The sequence below is a fragment of the Chelonus insularis genome, unplaced genomic scaffold, assembly GCF_013357705.1.
Source record: "Chelonus insularis isolate UGA/USDA-ARS -01 unplaced genomic scaffold, ASM1335770v1 contig_67_pilon, whole genome shotgun sequence".
Lineage (NCBI taxonomy): Eukaryota > Metazoa > Arthropoda > Insecta > Hymenoptera > Braconidae > Chelonus > Chelonus insularis.
Window position 1 is genome coordinate 484552 of NW_023276701.1, and position 14291 is coordinate 498842.

The following is a 14291-nucleotide window of genomic DNA, read 5'->3' on the forward strand; positions in this document are numbered from 1 at the left end:
AGGGGAGAGTTTGTTTATCTCCAGTTTTTGACTGAGACTTGAGTTGACCGCACGGATTCTTCCTTTCTAATTAATTGCTGTCAATCTTTAATTAACATTTTTCTTTATTTATTAATTTTCCGAAGTTGTTATTTGGTCTTATTTTACAATATTTTAATTTTTTTACACGATTTTCATTAATAATTTAATCAATTTTGGTAAACTTAATTTTGGATATCATACACAATACCTTACCTTTAAAATTATTTGCTTTTGTTATACCATACGTCGATAAATATTAATCGTAATGACATTCAGACTTTTTTTTTATTTGTAAGAATAGATATTTTTTGTACATAGCTATGAAGAATACTGATGATAAACCACAGTAATCTGTTTTTAATTTAATAATTAAAATATTTAAAATTACGTATAGCAAATTTTCGCGAGTGTGCCAATAGCAGAAAAACCATTTGTTTATTTTTTTAGTGAATATGCTTGTTGTTCAACATGTATTAAAACAATTGAAAAAACAACAAATATTTATTTTCAACTTTCTTTATAAAGAAATAAAACGACATGATTCAGTAATAAAAATAATCGATTTTTTTAATTAAACAATGTGTACAGTACCGGACATAAATGCTTTTTTAATTTTTTGAAGGTTATATTCATAACATTTCTCTATACCCTCTTATAGAAAATCACACAGCATTTACGTCTGGTACTGTATTTGACAGTGAATGTTTATTTTAAATAATGCCATTTTATTTTTATTATCAGTCATCATCGTTGGGATACGAAATTATTAAACCATGGCAAGTATCAAAAATGAGACAAGTTCCTGATTATATTCCAAAACCATCGTACTATAAGACATCTATACCTCTAGAAATAATTGAAAAAATAGAAATTAAAAATGATCATCAGATTGAAAAAATGAAAAAAAGTTGTAAACTAGCTAAACATGTTTTAAATCAAGTTAAATTATTAATTAAGGTAATATCAAAATAATTTTGAGTAATTGAATAATCAATTTATAAAGTGGAAGAAATTTTCTATTTTATATTTTTATTGTAAATTTAAACTTGATAGCCTGGAATTACAACAGATCAAATAGATGAACAAGTTCATAATATGATTATAAATAATGGAGCATATCCAAGTCCTTTTAATTATAAAGGATTTCCCAAATCAATTTGTACAAGCATAAATAATGTCGCTTGTCACGGTATTCCTGATAATCGTCCCCTCAAAAAAGGAGATATTCTCAATGTTGATGTTACAGTAAAAAATTTATCTAAAATTTAGTTAATTGTTGAAAGTTTTCAATTTTTCTTTTGAATTATAATTTTATATTTTACAAATACTTTTTTTAATAGGTATATCTTGATGGATATCATGGTGATTGTTCTGAAATGTTTGTAGTAGTAGAAACTGATGAAAATGCTAATAAACTTATAAAGACTGTAGAAAAGTGTCTCAATGCTGCCATAAAAATTTGCAAGCCAAATGAAAAATTCAGTAGTATTGGTAATTAATTTATATTTACTTATTTTAGAGTTTTCATTACAAATAATCCTTCTGTTGTAGGGAATATTATCGAAGAAACTTCCTATCAAGATCAATTTTCAGTAATTCCTGTACTTGCAGGTCATGGAATTGGATCTTATTTCCATGGTCCTCCGGATATTTTACATTTTGGTATTAAAAAAAATGCAATTCAATTATAATTTAATTTTAGAAAAATTGTAATATATTCAATTATCTAGCAAATGACTACTCTGGAGAAATGCAGCCTGGAATGACATTTACAATAGAGCCCGCTTTAAGTGAAGGCGATACTCAAGTTGTTCTTCTTAATGACGGTTGGACCGTTGTTACATTTGATAATTCAAGAACTGTACAAATGGAACATACTATTCTTATAACAAATCACGGTTGTGAAGTACTTACAGTATCATAAATGTTTTTTTCTTTTTTTTTACATATTTATAAGAACAAACGCATTCTTTATTAAAGAATAGCAATATTTATTACACTGATGGTTATGTAAGTAGAGTAATTATTTGAATAGATGAAATTACATATTGAGTATATTTTTATTTATAGATACTCCACTGCTTTCTCCAATTTAGCAACTTCCCAGTGACCTTTATTGTCAAATGGTCCACGTATTTCTACACCTTTTTCCTTAGTAATTACTCCCAATTGATACTGGAATAAATTGTTTGATGTAACATGTTGATATAATTAGTGAAAATATGACAAAAAAATTTAAATTTACCCTTGGAAAAGAACGAGCATCTCTCATAAAGAGAACTTCCATACATTTATGAATTAATTCGGCCGCTTGTTCTTCTGTCATTTCTTTATTATTTTCCCAGGCTTTTCGAAGTAAAGGTGTTGCCATATAAGCACCATATCCAGTTGCAATCACTGGATCAACATATGCTGTACCAAGTTTGTCAACAGTTCCTAAAAATCTAATTTACGAAAAGTAAATAAGTAATTTAATTTTTACAATATCGATAATAATATTAATATAAAATTGAAAAAAATTATTTACGGCTTTCCATCTTCTAATCCAGCAATAAGAAAATTATTCCACAAAGGATCAAATTTCGACCTCTGATTATATAAAACACGAGTTAACCAGCAGTGAAGAGATTTTGGTTTGAGAGTAAAATCATCATCTAAACAATGTTCTTCAAGACTAATTTTAAAAAATCATTATTAGTGTATTGATGAAGACAGGATAATATTACAGAATTTAGAGAAAGGTGCAAAAAGTATTTACATTTTGTGTTCAATAATCATGCGAATGTATTGATAATCCGCATAATCACCACCAGATCCTAAGACGATGTTATCATTAACTTTTATAACACGTTCGACATTTCGGTATCGAGCAAGAGAACCATAAGATGCTAAAACATCCGCAGCAACCATTACACCATCCTTAAACTGTACTCCAACAACTGATGTTCCTGTTGTTACTGGAGACCTGTCAAAGAATGATATTTCATTTTTGAAGAATTACAAATACTTATTAAAATACTAGAATTTAATAATATTGTGAATAAATAAAACTATATAAAATTAATTAAAAATTTCTAAGCAAAAATAATAATACTACTTGAATGATGACATGCACTAATGCAAATATTCTATGTTTTATTGGATAATAAAACTATACGTACTGTGATCGAGTAATTGTATCAAAATTGAGAAATTTGCTAGAAAAATCTTGTAATAATCCTGGAGCTGGACCATTTTGCCAAAAAGGTTGAGGTGAAAAATTAGATGTAGTCCAAGATACCGCCATGTTATTAATCTTTCAAAGATTTGAGTTCATATATACATATAGGAAAAGTTCCAAATAATACGCTCAATAGTATGTTTTGTTAAAACTGTTTATTCTAGTGACCTCTGTTATAAAATCAAAAACTAATCTAACTATATATTATAGGGAATTACCGGAGTCCCTTAAGATAGAATCTGGCAAGATGACGCCATATGCTTGAGCCTTGCCTAAAGTCCCATAAGAACTTAAGGGACTTTAGTCTTGCCGGACTCTATCTTGCCATACTCTATCTTAAGGGACTCTATGTGTAGTAAAAAGTTCCGAATATGTATATGATGAAAATTTTTAAAGCACTATTTTCTCAGTACGACTAAACAGTATTTTAATTTGTTGCATTTACTTATGTGATTTTTAATATCTTATTATTTCATTACATGTTATCACTAACAAAAATGGTAAAGTATTTTCCATGTTTTTTTTGCTCTAAAAAATAATTTTTATCATTATACATAATTATTTACTTTAATATTTAAACTATGTAAATTTTTTTTAATATTATTTTTTATAATAAATTGTATATACTTTGAGTTAAATTATACATTGTATTTTTAATATGTAAAATATTTCATTCTATTTATCACAAAAAGTAATTTATGGTCAATTAACTTTTAGGATGATGATGTGGCTGCTTTACAAAGATTGGAACATTTAATGACGGAGTTTTTTTCCCCAGGAGCAACAAATGAACGAATTCGAATAATCGAACAAAGTTTACACGAATTTTCAGCACAAATAAATGCTTGGAGACCCTGTTTACATTTTCTCTCTTCGACCAATAATTACTATGTCAGTATGTTTGCTCTTTCTACTCTTGAGGTAATTTGAGTTCTAATTTGTATCTTACCTTAAATATTACGAATAATTTCAATTAATTAACACTTATTATTCATTTTTATTATATTATTATAGACAACAATTAAAAAAAGATGGGCAATTTTACCATGGGAGGACAGAGCATTAATTAGATCTACTTTATATACTCTTTCTATGGAGCATGGTGTAGCACCTTTTGTTAGAAATAAAGTTGTTAAATTAGTAGTTGATATAGCAAAACACGACTGGCCTCATTTTTATCCAGATTTTTTTTCAAATATCTTACAGGTTTGAATTTAAATAATAACCGTTAATATTATGCTGAAGAAATATAATTATATTAATTACAATAAAATGATTTAGTTATTAGGACACAAACAATCACGACTTTTAGGTTTGGTTTATTTAAGAACAGCATCGGAAGAGCTTGCAACTCCTCGGGAAGATTTATCTATTCAAAGGAAAACTGAATTATTAAGACTATTGAATTCTCAGATGTCTATAACTCTTGAAACGTTGACAGGTGATTCTTTTTATTGTATTATTTTTTATTTCAAGTATATATATATATATATATATATATATATATAATTTATTTGAATAATACATTTTTTTGATATATAAAAGCACATTTTATTTATAATTTGAAAATTGTATTAATAAATTCTCAAAATTTGTTTTTTATAGTACTCCTTTGCGAAGCAATAAAAGTTCAAAATCGGTCAGGTACAATCACACCACCACCCTCACCTACTAGTGAACAAAATTTACCTATTCGTGCAATTTTAGATGTAGAAGGTTTAGACATCGGAAGTCATGAAGTATGTATAGTAACGTTAGAAGTTTTAGCACATTTATTTAGTTGGATTGTTTCTACTGATTATATCTCTGCTAATCTTCTCAATGCCATATTCTCTTGTGCTAAATATCATGAATCAATAGTAAGTATTTTTATGTATTTACTAAATTAATAAATATGTGTTTCAAAATTTTCCAATTTGAAATTATAATTTCAATAACAGTGTTTGAGGCATGAGGACTATTGATAATTTTTTTCTTTCACAGAATAATAAACAAGTTGAAATAGTTGTACAAGCTATGACTACAATTAATGAATTGTTATATAGACCATGTTCTTTGAATGTAACAGATGCATTGCTTTTACAAATATTCAATAACGCTATGGGCCTTTTTCAAGTTATTGATCGTTTGGAAACAATTAATGAAAGGTAAATAGATAATTAAATATTATTATTAATTTTTCATTATTATCACTCATCTTTATCATGAATAAATTTTGTATAATTTACAGTTACATTGAAAAAACAACAGAATTTTTACAACTTTTAGTAACAAATCATTTGAAACGCATTGAATCATGTTCGAAATTTTCTGTAAACAATTTTTTAGAAATTTTATATCATCATACGTTTCATCGAAGCTCTGGAATCAATGGTTATTTGCGTTGTCTAGAAATATGGAATACTTTATTTGAAAGTACTCAATCAAAATATTCAACAGTAGCTTTAGCTTTAGCCGAAAGAATTTTACAAAAAATAAGTTTTAAATCAAATTCACGAATCTTGAAAGATTTAGACACAAAAATAATTGACGACAATGAAGAAACAGAATGGCAACATTTTTTGCGATGTAACATTGAATGTTTAGCAAAAATATCTGATATTATACCTATACCTATTCTTACGCTTTTATATCAATCTTGGTGTGAAAGTTTAGCAATTTACGGTGAATTAGGAACAGCATTAACGAGTGGAAAAGTAATTATATTAAATGAACATGAAACTACAAATATACATTTCCATTTACGAGACCTTGCATCAATAACACAGGCAATAGCACGGCTTTGCTCACTATTTCTCAATGATAAAGAAGATATTAATGATAACTTAGCAGAAGAGTTGGTGATTCAAACATTAGATGCATGTATTTTTTCTCAAGAAAATCGATTATATCAAGCAGCACTTCAACCAGATATTATTTTGATTGATTTAACTGAAGTCCATTCGCAGTTTTTAGCCTCTCTTCAAGCTTGGTGCCACTGGATTGTAAAAAAGCCTGATAAAAAAAAAGAAAACTTGTGTCAAAAATGTATAAAAACATGTTTATGGGCATTTAATTTTCAAACATGTTATTTTCCACCTTCTAATTTACTTCATTCAGCAGCACATTTATTTCAAAGTGTTACTGCCATCTTAAAACCAAATTTATGGAATCATGAGATATTCAATAATTTACTTTCTATGAGCTATTGTCCGAATTTGAAAGTAGATACGATCAAAGTATTACGAAGAGCATGCACAAATGGAATTATTTTTCCCATGGGTGACATTGATGTCCGACAACGACTTATGATGACGTTTATTTCAACACTTTCAGAGCCACTCAAACAGCCTGACCAATCTATCCCAATAGGAACAAATGTTACAACTGCCATTTCATCTTTGAAACAATTACTAGAAGATTGTTGTTCATCTTCGACAACTATTAAAAAATTACTTCATCAATGTTTGGAACCTACAATTCATCAAATTCTCGAATTACTTCCTCAATTAATTCATTCACAACATACTGCCGAACATATTATGAGTTTTCTACATGCATTGTTCTTGGTTCTTCAACATCAATTAGGCCCAGAGTTCACACAAATTACGGTTCAAGCAATGTTACATATTTATACAACTGAAAATATTACAATAGGATCCGCTTTAGATCAACTATTGGAGATATTAATCCTCATTATCTCTGCACCTAGCAATGCCTTTAAGGTATTCGTACCTTCTATTACAAATTTATGTTTACATCAAGTTTGGCCAATTTTGTGTAATGATCTTAACTCTCAACCTGATACAACTCTGGTTTTTCTTCGATTATTTCATAGGTATGTATACATGTAAATGACAAATTTATTTTTTAATTTATCTAATGTTGTTTGATACTTGTTATACAATTTAATAATCATTAACATACTATTTTATGATTAATATAAAAATTTTCTGTTAATATTTTTTTTTAAAAATCACCATAACAATAATAAAATCAAGATCCATTTTATATATCATATGTTTACTAATCAATTAATAAATATCAATAATATTAATAATTTATTTTTTCATTTTATAGTATTTTATTACATCGATGGCAATACTTTTATAATGCATCAGTAATTAGAACATTTGTAAACCCAGAAAATGATGAACCAGTTGAGCACAAAGAAGAACTAATTGCTATTTTAGAAATTTTTGGTGAAGCACTTTTGCAACCAGATGTCAATATTTTCCGACAAAGTCTTCAGAGTTTAGAACAATTAAATTCGCGCTGGAGATTGTATCAAAAACAAATTTTCAAAGATCATTTATTGGAAAGATTTTTAATGGCTCTTTTTTCTGTATTAATTCGAAGGTAAATTTGATATTTTTATTTCGTTATTTACAATTTGAACTCGAATATTTTATTATTATTTCAATAAGTATTAATATTTTTTCTTAGATCGCACAATTTGTTGGCCGACGAAATCGCTATTGCAATTCACAGTCTTGCATCTGTAAATATTTCGTGGTTTTTCAGTAGCTTTCTCATGACATTTTTAGTAAGTTGTGATGGCTTAGATGATACACAACGAGCAACATTACTTGCTAATTTCGACAAATCAATCGTAAATATTTATTTTTAACTGTTAATTTATATAATATTTTTTTATGATTTTAAAGTACTAAAATTAATAAAAATTTATTTTTCAGGATCAACCTACTTTAACACAATCTGTACTTCGATTTGTATCTGATCTACGTTGTTATGAAATGTGTCGTCTATTGTAACTATAGAAAAGATAAAAACTAGCCAAAAAAAGTAAATTTCATCATTTTTTAAATTATTTTTCTAATTTAAAACAAACAAATTGTTAATTTGTACTTGAATCAAAACGTACAACAATACTGCCAGATATTTTTTCAATATTGCTTTTTTAAAAAAATAACAACACAAATACTGAGACTATCGATGAAATTTAATATTAATTGAAAAATATAAAACCTAATTGTATTTTGTATAATATTGAAATTTTTAATTGTATTAATTACATTTTGATGATTGTAATTTTATTGAAAAAATTTAATATCTTATTTTTGTCGTGTGTTATGCATATAAGATATCACTAAAAATTGATAACATTAAGTACAAATTATTTATGAGACGTTTGATTAGCTCAACCCCATTACTGAGTTGAAGATAATCGTTTCTCTGATAACTTGATAATGTGTAAATCAAGCAAATTTTCATACAAATAACTCAGTGTGTTGTTCATATAGACTTTAAAGTAATATATTTCTACAGTTGTTTAATTTTTATTATAAAATCGAAATGTCTAGATTAATAACGCGAATGCTTGTGAGTGATACAAAATATAGTTTTCTCAAGCAACTAGGCCTTACAGCTGAGAATGATGGTGGATTCGATGGCAAATGGAGCAGTTCAGGAAAGGTAAAGAAAAACTAATAAAACAGTATATTATTTTTCAATTATAAAATCTGCCTTAATAAAGAATTGATATAATTCATTTAAAAAGTAAAAAATGACAAAGCATTATATATAAAATTTAGTGCTATTTATTATTATCATTAATATGAATGTTGCACAGATAATAGAGTCTGTTTCTCCAGCAAATGGGAATCTAATTGCAAAAGTATATGAAACAACACTTGAACAAACTTGTAATACAATTACTGAAGCATATAAAGCATGGCCGGATTGGGCATCAATGCCTATACCTGCAAGAGGTGAAATAGTTCGTCAAATAGGCAATGAACTAAGACTAAATCGAAAAGCTTTAGGACAATTAGTATCTTTAGAAACAGGAAAAATATTAGCTGAGGGTATTGGCGAAGTCCAAGAGTATATTGACATTTGTGATTATGCAGTTGGGTTATCAAGAACACTACCCGGAAGTATTTTTCCATCTGAAAGAAAAGACCATACTCTTCTTGAAAAATGGAATCCTATTGGTGTTATTGGAATAATATCAGCATTTAATTTTCCTTTAGCTGTAAGCATCAATTAATATAATTTTATATATTTATACATTAAGAATGTTTATTTTTTTTAAAACAATTTAAATAGGTTTTTGGATGGAACAGTGCAATTGCAATGATATGTGGGGATGCTATGGTATGGAAAGGTTCACCTACCACGCCATTAGTGTCTATTGCTACAACTAAGATTATAGCTAATGTTTTACGACGTCATGAAATTCCTGGAGCAATTGCGAGTTTGGTAACTGGTGGAAGTGACATTGGAGATGCTTTAGTGACAGATAAACGTTTACCATTAATATCTTTTACGGGAAGTACAAAAGTTGGTAAAGAGATAGCTATAAAAGTTCAAGAACGTTTTGGAAAATGTATATTAGAACTTGGTGGTAATAATGCTCTGATTGGTTAGTTTAGAATAATTAAAAATTTGTTCAGAAACATAATATTGATATTATTGCAATTTATTAAATAATTTTTTAATTTTTCTCAGTTACAAATGATGCTGATTTAGATATGGCTATTAGAGCAGCTGTTTTTTCATGTATAGGAACAGCAGGGCAAAGATGTACTTCTACAAGGAGATTAATATTATATTCGAAAATAAAAAATGAATTTTTAAATAAACTTAAAACAGCATTTAAAAATATTTTAGAAAGAATCGGAGATCCATTGGATGAAAATACATTATACGGACCTCTACACAATCAACAAGCAGTTGATAATTATGAAGTAAATTAAAAATAATAAATAATTTTTAATTTTAGATGCTAAAAAAAAATATTAAAATATTTCCTTTCTAATTTAGAAAACTATAAAAAATGCTGTGGCAAGTGGTGGAGTAATTGAATTTGGCGGAAAAAAAATTGAACGCCCGGGATTTTATGTTGAACCGACAATTATCTCTGGATTATCTATAGATGCTGAAGTTGTACAAATGGAAACTTTTGCTCCGATTGTATATATTTTGGAAACAGATTCGATTAAACATGCTATTTTATTGAATAACAATGTTAAATATGGTTTGAGCAGTTCATTATTTACAAATAATCTATTTGATATATTCCAGGTAAATTTTAATTTAAGTTGAAAGTATTGCTGCGAGGTTCTAACACGTACATTACAATTAAATTTCCATTTTGCTAAATGTAATTATTTTTCTAGTGGATTGGCCCCCATGGTTCTGATTGTGGAATAGTTAATGTTAACATTGGAACAAGTGGAGCAGAAATTGGAGGAGCATTTGGAGGTGAAAAGGCAACAGGAGGTGGCCGTGAAAGTGGAAGTGATGCATGGAAATCATATATGCGTCGTTCTACTATCACAATCAACTACGGTAAAGAACTTCCTCTGTCACAAGGAATCAAATTTCAATGAATTTATGAATATATATTTTTTTGAGTAAAACAGTTTAATATAAAAATTATTTTTATAATTTTCTCATAAATTTATTGAGAACCTTATAAAGTCGACTTCAACATCAATTGAATTTTTTTTATGAAATTTATACGCTCGTGGAATATCATACTTCAACTCAGCAATGACTGTTGGTTCTGTTTTGAGTTGATATCCTTTTTTTATAACATGCTCTCTTGTAGAAGTTTTATGTAACGAATAAACAGCTCGATTGGCTAACTTTGTTGCAATTTCAAGAAATTTCATATCGATTCCAGCGTTGTGTTTTGTACCAAACGGAGGATTCATAATTACAGTATCAAAGGCTTTTATGAATTTTCCTAAAATTTGGTATTTATTATTAAAAATATTAGCAATATTATGTATTCTCCATGAGTAAACTATATACAAATATTGTTAGTAAAAATTGAAATTAAATCAAAATTAATATAAAAACTGAAAAGTTTGAAAAATATGATTCTAAATTGATCATTGAAATATTTAAATTTATTTGATAAATGTTTTATTATTGTATTTGAATATTTGCAAATATCAACAGTGATTTCATTCACAGATCAAGTGTAAATCAACTTTATATGAATTCCGCATTATTTAAATTATGTTTTTATTCATGAAATTTTTCTTTATAAATGAAATTATTCTAAAAATAGTTAATATAATAAAATCACAAAATATTTTATTGTTTTTTATTGAGTGGTAGAGTTACTTTTATTTATAGTTTATTTTTAATAGGAAATTTTGTAAAACATGCTTTTTAAAATGATTTAAATAATAATAAAAATTCACCGTCATTAATTTTTAGTTTTCATGTCGTCAATTAATATTGACAGTAATTTTATGATTTTTTAATATTAAAAAGAATATAAATTAGTTCATCTAACCTGGTAAATATTGAGAAACATCACATAAAATAGCTTCTACTGATAATCCAATATTATGACAATTCGCAGATAGTATATTTAGAGCATCCGGATCAATTTCAAATCCAACAACGTAATCAGCATTCATCATTGCCGCACCTAGTGATAAAACACCACATCCTGCACCCAAATCAGCGACAGTTCTATTTGTTATATCATTAAATTGTGTCTGGGCAGTATAAAGAATATGTGCACCAATATGAGCACTTGTTGAATATTGTTCCAATAATATTTTAGGTTTTTGAAATGTGTCTAATTGTTGTAATACATATTCTAATTTTTTCATCCTTATTCCAGCCATTATTTCTACAAATAAATAAAATGAAAATGAATGAAATTGAAATTAATCTATTTTTACATATCTGATATTTGAAAAAGAAAAAATTTCCGAAAATATACCAATCAGTCTTCATAACCTACCTTAATTATCTTGAAGAAGCAATTCAAACTTATTTTATTAATTTAATGTTTATTTATTTTCAAACCTAGGTAAAACAGGAAGAATTAAATTTCCAAAAGAAGAGTCTTGTGTCACAAAATAACCAAATGAAGCAGCATGTGCATTATGAAGTGCTGCTCTTTGAGATGCATTCATTGCCATACCATCACTTGTTAATGTGGGTGACTAAAAACATACATAAATATATACGTATTTAAAGAAAAATTAGATAAATGCTCTATTTGAAAACAAAGTAACAATTCAACATACTTTAAAATGATTGCTTACCAAATTAGAGGTTGAAGAATTACTTAACGTCGTTCCAAGGGTTGGAGAAACACCTTGTTTTAAAAGCATCTGCTTTTTTAGCTGTAACTCTTCCAGTATTTTTCTGTTTTGAAGTTCTATAAAAAAAACACTTTAAATACTTGTCATTCTGATATTTGTATCAGTAGTTTTATAATTTATATATAAGTGTAATGATTTTTTATTGTACAAATTTTATTAAATTAAATTACCTCTTAAATTTGATTGGGAAAAAGCCATTAAATACATATACGTACAGTCAAAATTATGAGAGTGCCACAACGGTTTTCAATAGTGAAAATATGTCTATAGTCGAACTGGACAAAGAAGTACTATGGAACTCAGACGTAACCGCGAGTGCCCCCACTATGCTTCTCCACGCACATGCGCAGTTTGTATGTATTGGTCGCATCGCATGTTGCCGGCAGTCAAACTACACTGTCAAGAAAATAGTGCTTTATTTTGTGTTTATTATTGGAATATTTTTAAAAACATGTAAGTATCATTGATTATTTACTATTGTTATTTATAATTTAATTAAATTATCTCATTTTATCATAAATTAATTATTTTCAATACTTTGATATTAATTTAGTTTACGTATGAGGTAAAATAGGTTTTAAATAAATTATTATCACTACACACCACTGATTGTTATCCAAAATAAAAGTTGAATAATCTATAAATATAATATTAACTTATTTACAATATATAAATAAATTTTATTGCACTAATAAATCAAAATAAAATTAATAACAGTGATAACTAAATATTCGATAATAAGTTATATTACTCAAAAGAGCAATTAACATTTATCTCTACATCTATGCTACAAAATCACTTATATTTACATCATCATGGAATTTATCAATGTTTCATCAACCAAAAATTCGTAATTATGCAGTAACTTTGTTGTTGAAATAAAACAGTATAAAGCATGAACATCTTCATTTTATGTAGTGAAATAGTAAAAAATTATTCCGATTTATTTTTAGTTTTTTAAATTCCAAGACCTGCTGGAGAAACACATTCAACAATCTTTATTTATATTTTAAAATTATTTCATAAAAATATTCAATAAATTGACTTATATTAATTTCTTTATAAACATCAGTAATAATAATGCAATAATAAATTATTGCTGAGGTAGCAGTACTCTTATTAACGTTTTGATAAGTAATTTTACGTTATTTGTTGATTAATAAATGCTCTCACACTCGGCATTCTCGTTATAAACTGAAGCATACAATTTTTTATCAATTAAATTAAATGTTACCGCGCGCGTAGTAATACATTGAGTGCTTATGCGCATGCGCTAGTGGTGGGGCAGTCAGGGTTACGTCTGAGTTCCATAGTACATACCTCTTTGTCCAGTTCGACTATATGTAGAAGTGAAAAACTGTGAGTGTTTTCCATTTAGAAAAAAAAGTCGACACAGTGCAACACAGTGTCGACCATACTATAGCAAAAACCTAATGCCAACTAAAGCTTGTAGTCCAGTCAAATGAGGGAAATGGGATAATTTTGGTTTGCTGCGGCCAAATTAATGATTTATAGATGACTGGATCGGAAATTTCGCGAGAAACACAATGGTGTAGGTTAAAATTGTTTGGCACGCATAGGAGTAAATCGCGAAAAACCGCCCCCCCTCGCGAATTTCTCGATTTCTATGATAGATATGAAAAAATGTTTTGAATAAAAGTTGTTCAGAATTTAATTTTAATAAAAAAAGTACTGAACACTTTTTTTCATATCTATGATAGATAAAAAGTTATTCGCGACTGAAGCTTCACTATTGACAAAAGCTTCAGTCGCGTCTAAGAGAATTAATAAAAAATACTTAATGTTAGAAATATTACTTTTTGGCGATTTATTTCGAAAAATGAGATATTAAATTTCATTTTTAGAGAAAAATTTTTTTTTTTTATTAATTTTTTCATTATTTTTATAAACAATGAATTATTTAAATCATTCCCATTTTGGTTCAAATGCACCGATCAGCCCGATTT

The 14291-nt window shown here is 27.4% G+C and overlaps 5 protein-coding genes across 7 annotated transcripts; 3 read left to right on the forward strand and 2 right to left on the reverse strand.

The window, feature by feature from the left end:
• The first annotated feature begins 312 nt into the window (after positions 1–312).
• Positions 313–1981, forward strand: LOC118070786 (methionine aminopeptidase 1D, mitochondrial). The gene is made up of 6 exons (XM_035089599.1): positions 313–566; positions 763–978; positions 1075–1266; positions 1362–1512; positions 1573–1683; positions 1752–1981. The coding sequence occupies exons 1-6, from the start codon at positions 474–476 to the stop codon at positions 1943–1945; spliced, it is 957 nt and encodes a 318-aa protein (XP_034945490.1). The 5' UTR covers positions 313–473; the 3' UTR covers positions 1946–1981.
• A 7-nt stretch (positions 1982–1988) lies between these two features.
• On the reverse strand, positions 1989–3369 carry Prosbeta7 (proteasome subunit beta type-4). Its single transcript, XM_035089600.1, has 5 exons — positions 3183–3369; positions 2780–2986; positions 2549–2695; positions 2267–2465; positions 1989–2196 (listed from the first exon to the last, which is right to left on the reverse strand). Exons 1-5 carry the CDS (start codon positions 3305–3307, stop codon positions 2086–2088), a joined length of 789 nt encoding a protein of 262 aa, XP_034945491.1. The 5' UTR covers positions 3308–3369; the 3' UTR covers positions 1989–2085.
• Positions 3370–3444: 75 nt separating this feature from the next.
• ebo (ellipsoid body open) lies at positions 3445–8007 on the forward strand. 2 transcript variants are annotated; one of them, XM_035089597.1, is made up of 11 exons: positions 3445–3741; positions 3959–4162; positions 4256–4447; positions 4523–4682; positions 4847–4885; positions 4949–5100; positions 5225–5388; positions 5472–7058; positions 7301–7579; positions 7667–7832; positions 7918–8007. In XM_035089597.1, the coding sequence occupies exons 1-11, from the start codon at positions 3721–3723 to the stop codon at positions 7993–7995; spliced, it is 3042 nt and encodes a 1013-aa protein (XP_034945488.1). In that variant the 5' UTR covers positions 3445–3720; the 3' UTR covers positions 7996–8007. The 2 variants fall into 2 exon arrangements, with proteins under 2 accessions (XP_034945488.1, XP_034945487.1); XM_035089596.1 differs by having other exon boundaries at positions 3446–3741; positions 4847–5100.
• A 369-nt stretch (positions 8008–8376) lies between these two features.
• Positions 8377–10836, forward strand: Aldh7A1 (aldehyde dehydrogenase 7 family member A1). The gene is made up of 6 exons (XM_035089598.1): positions 8377–8656; positions 8814–9218; positions 9293–9608; positions 9695–9933; positions 10010–10270; positions 10366–10836. Exons 1-6 carry the CDS (start codon positions 8537–8539, stop codon positions 10576–10578), a joined length of 1554 nt encoding a protein of 517 aa, XP_034945489.1. The 5' UTR covers positions 8377–8536; the 3' UTR covers positions 10579–10836.
• Positions 10594–12653, reverse strand: LOC118070788 (rRNA N6-adenosine-methyltransferase METTL5-like). Of its 2 annotated transcripts, XM_035089602.1 has the most exons (5): positions 12495–12653; positions 12265–12380; positions 12015–12162; positions 11499–11849; positions 10594–10937 (listed from the first exon to the last, which is right to left on the reverse strand). In XM_035089602.1, exons 1-5 carry the CDS (start codon positions 12529–12531, stop codon positions 10642–10644), a joined length of 948 nt encoding a protein of 315 aa, XP_034945493.1. In that variant the 5' UTR covers positions 12532–12653; the 3' UTR covers positions 10594–10641. The 2 variants fall into 2 exon arrangements, with proteins under 2 accessions (XP_034945493.1, XP_034945492.1); XM_035089601.1 differs by lacking the exons at positions 12265–12380; positions 12495–12653 and having other exon boundaries at positions 11499–11843; positions 11958–12101.
• Positions 12654–14291: the final 1638 nt, after the last annotated feature.

Bases quoted from the DNA above. Each gene is read 5' to 3' on its own strand.
- LOC118070788 (XM_035089602.1), bottom strand. From the start codon at position 12,531: ATGTATTTAATGGCTTTTTCCCAATCAAATTTAAGAG. The intron at 12,381-12,494 runs GTAATTTAATTT...TTTTTTTTATAG, and splicing joins TTCCCAATCAAATTTAAGAG to AACTTCAAAACAGAAAAATA. The intron at 10,938-11,498 runs GTTAGATGAACT...ACCAAATTTTAG, and splicing joins TGTTTCTCAATATTTACCAG to GAAAATTCATAAAAGCCTTT.
- ebo (XM_035089596.1), top strand. From the start codon at position 3,721: ATGTTATCACTAACAAAAATG. The intron at 3,742-3,958 runs GTAAAGTATTTT...ATTAACTTTTAG, and splicing joins TGTTATCACTAACAAAAATG to GATGATGATGTGGCTGCTTT. The intron at 7,833-7,917 runs GTAAATATTTAT...TTTATTTTTCAG, and splicing joins CTAATTTCGACAAATCAATC to GATCAACCTACTTTAACACA.
- LOC118070786 (XM_035089599.1), top strand. From the start codon at position 474: ATGCTTGTTGTTCAACATGTATTAAAACAATTGAAAAAACAACAAATA. The intron at 1,267-1,361 runs GTAAAAAATTTA...TTTTTTTAATAG, and splicing joins TTCTCAATGTTGATGTTACA to GTATATCTTGATGGATATCA. The intron at 1,684-1,751 runs GTATTAAAAAAA...TCAATTATCTAG, and splicing joins TCCGGATATTTTACATTTTG to CAAATGACTACTCTGGAGAA.
- Prosbeta7 (XM_035089600.1), bottom strand. From the start codon at position 3,307: ATGGCGGTATCTTGGACTACATCTAATTTTTCACCTCAACCTTTTTGG. The intron at 2,696-2,779 runs GTAAATACTTTT...TTTTAAAATTAG, and splicing joins ATGATTATTGAACACAAAAT to TCTTGAAGAACATTGTTTAG. The intron at 2,466-2,548 runs GTAAATAATTTT...TTCGTAAATTAG, and splicing joins GGATTAGAAGATGGAAAGCC to ATTTTTAGGAACTGTTGACA.
- Aldh7A1 (XM_035089598.1), top strand. From the start codon at position 8,537: ATGTCTAGATTAATAACGCGAATGCTTGTGAGTGATACAAAATATAGT. The intron at 9,219-9,292 runs GTAAGCATCAAT...CAATTTAAATAG, and splicing joins CATTTAATTTTCCTTTAGCT to GTTTTTGGATGGAACAGTGC. The intron at 9,609-9,694 runs GTTAGTTTAGAA...AATTTTTCTCAG, and splicing joins TGGTAATAATGCTCTGATTG to TTACAAATGATGCTGATTTA.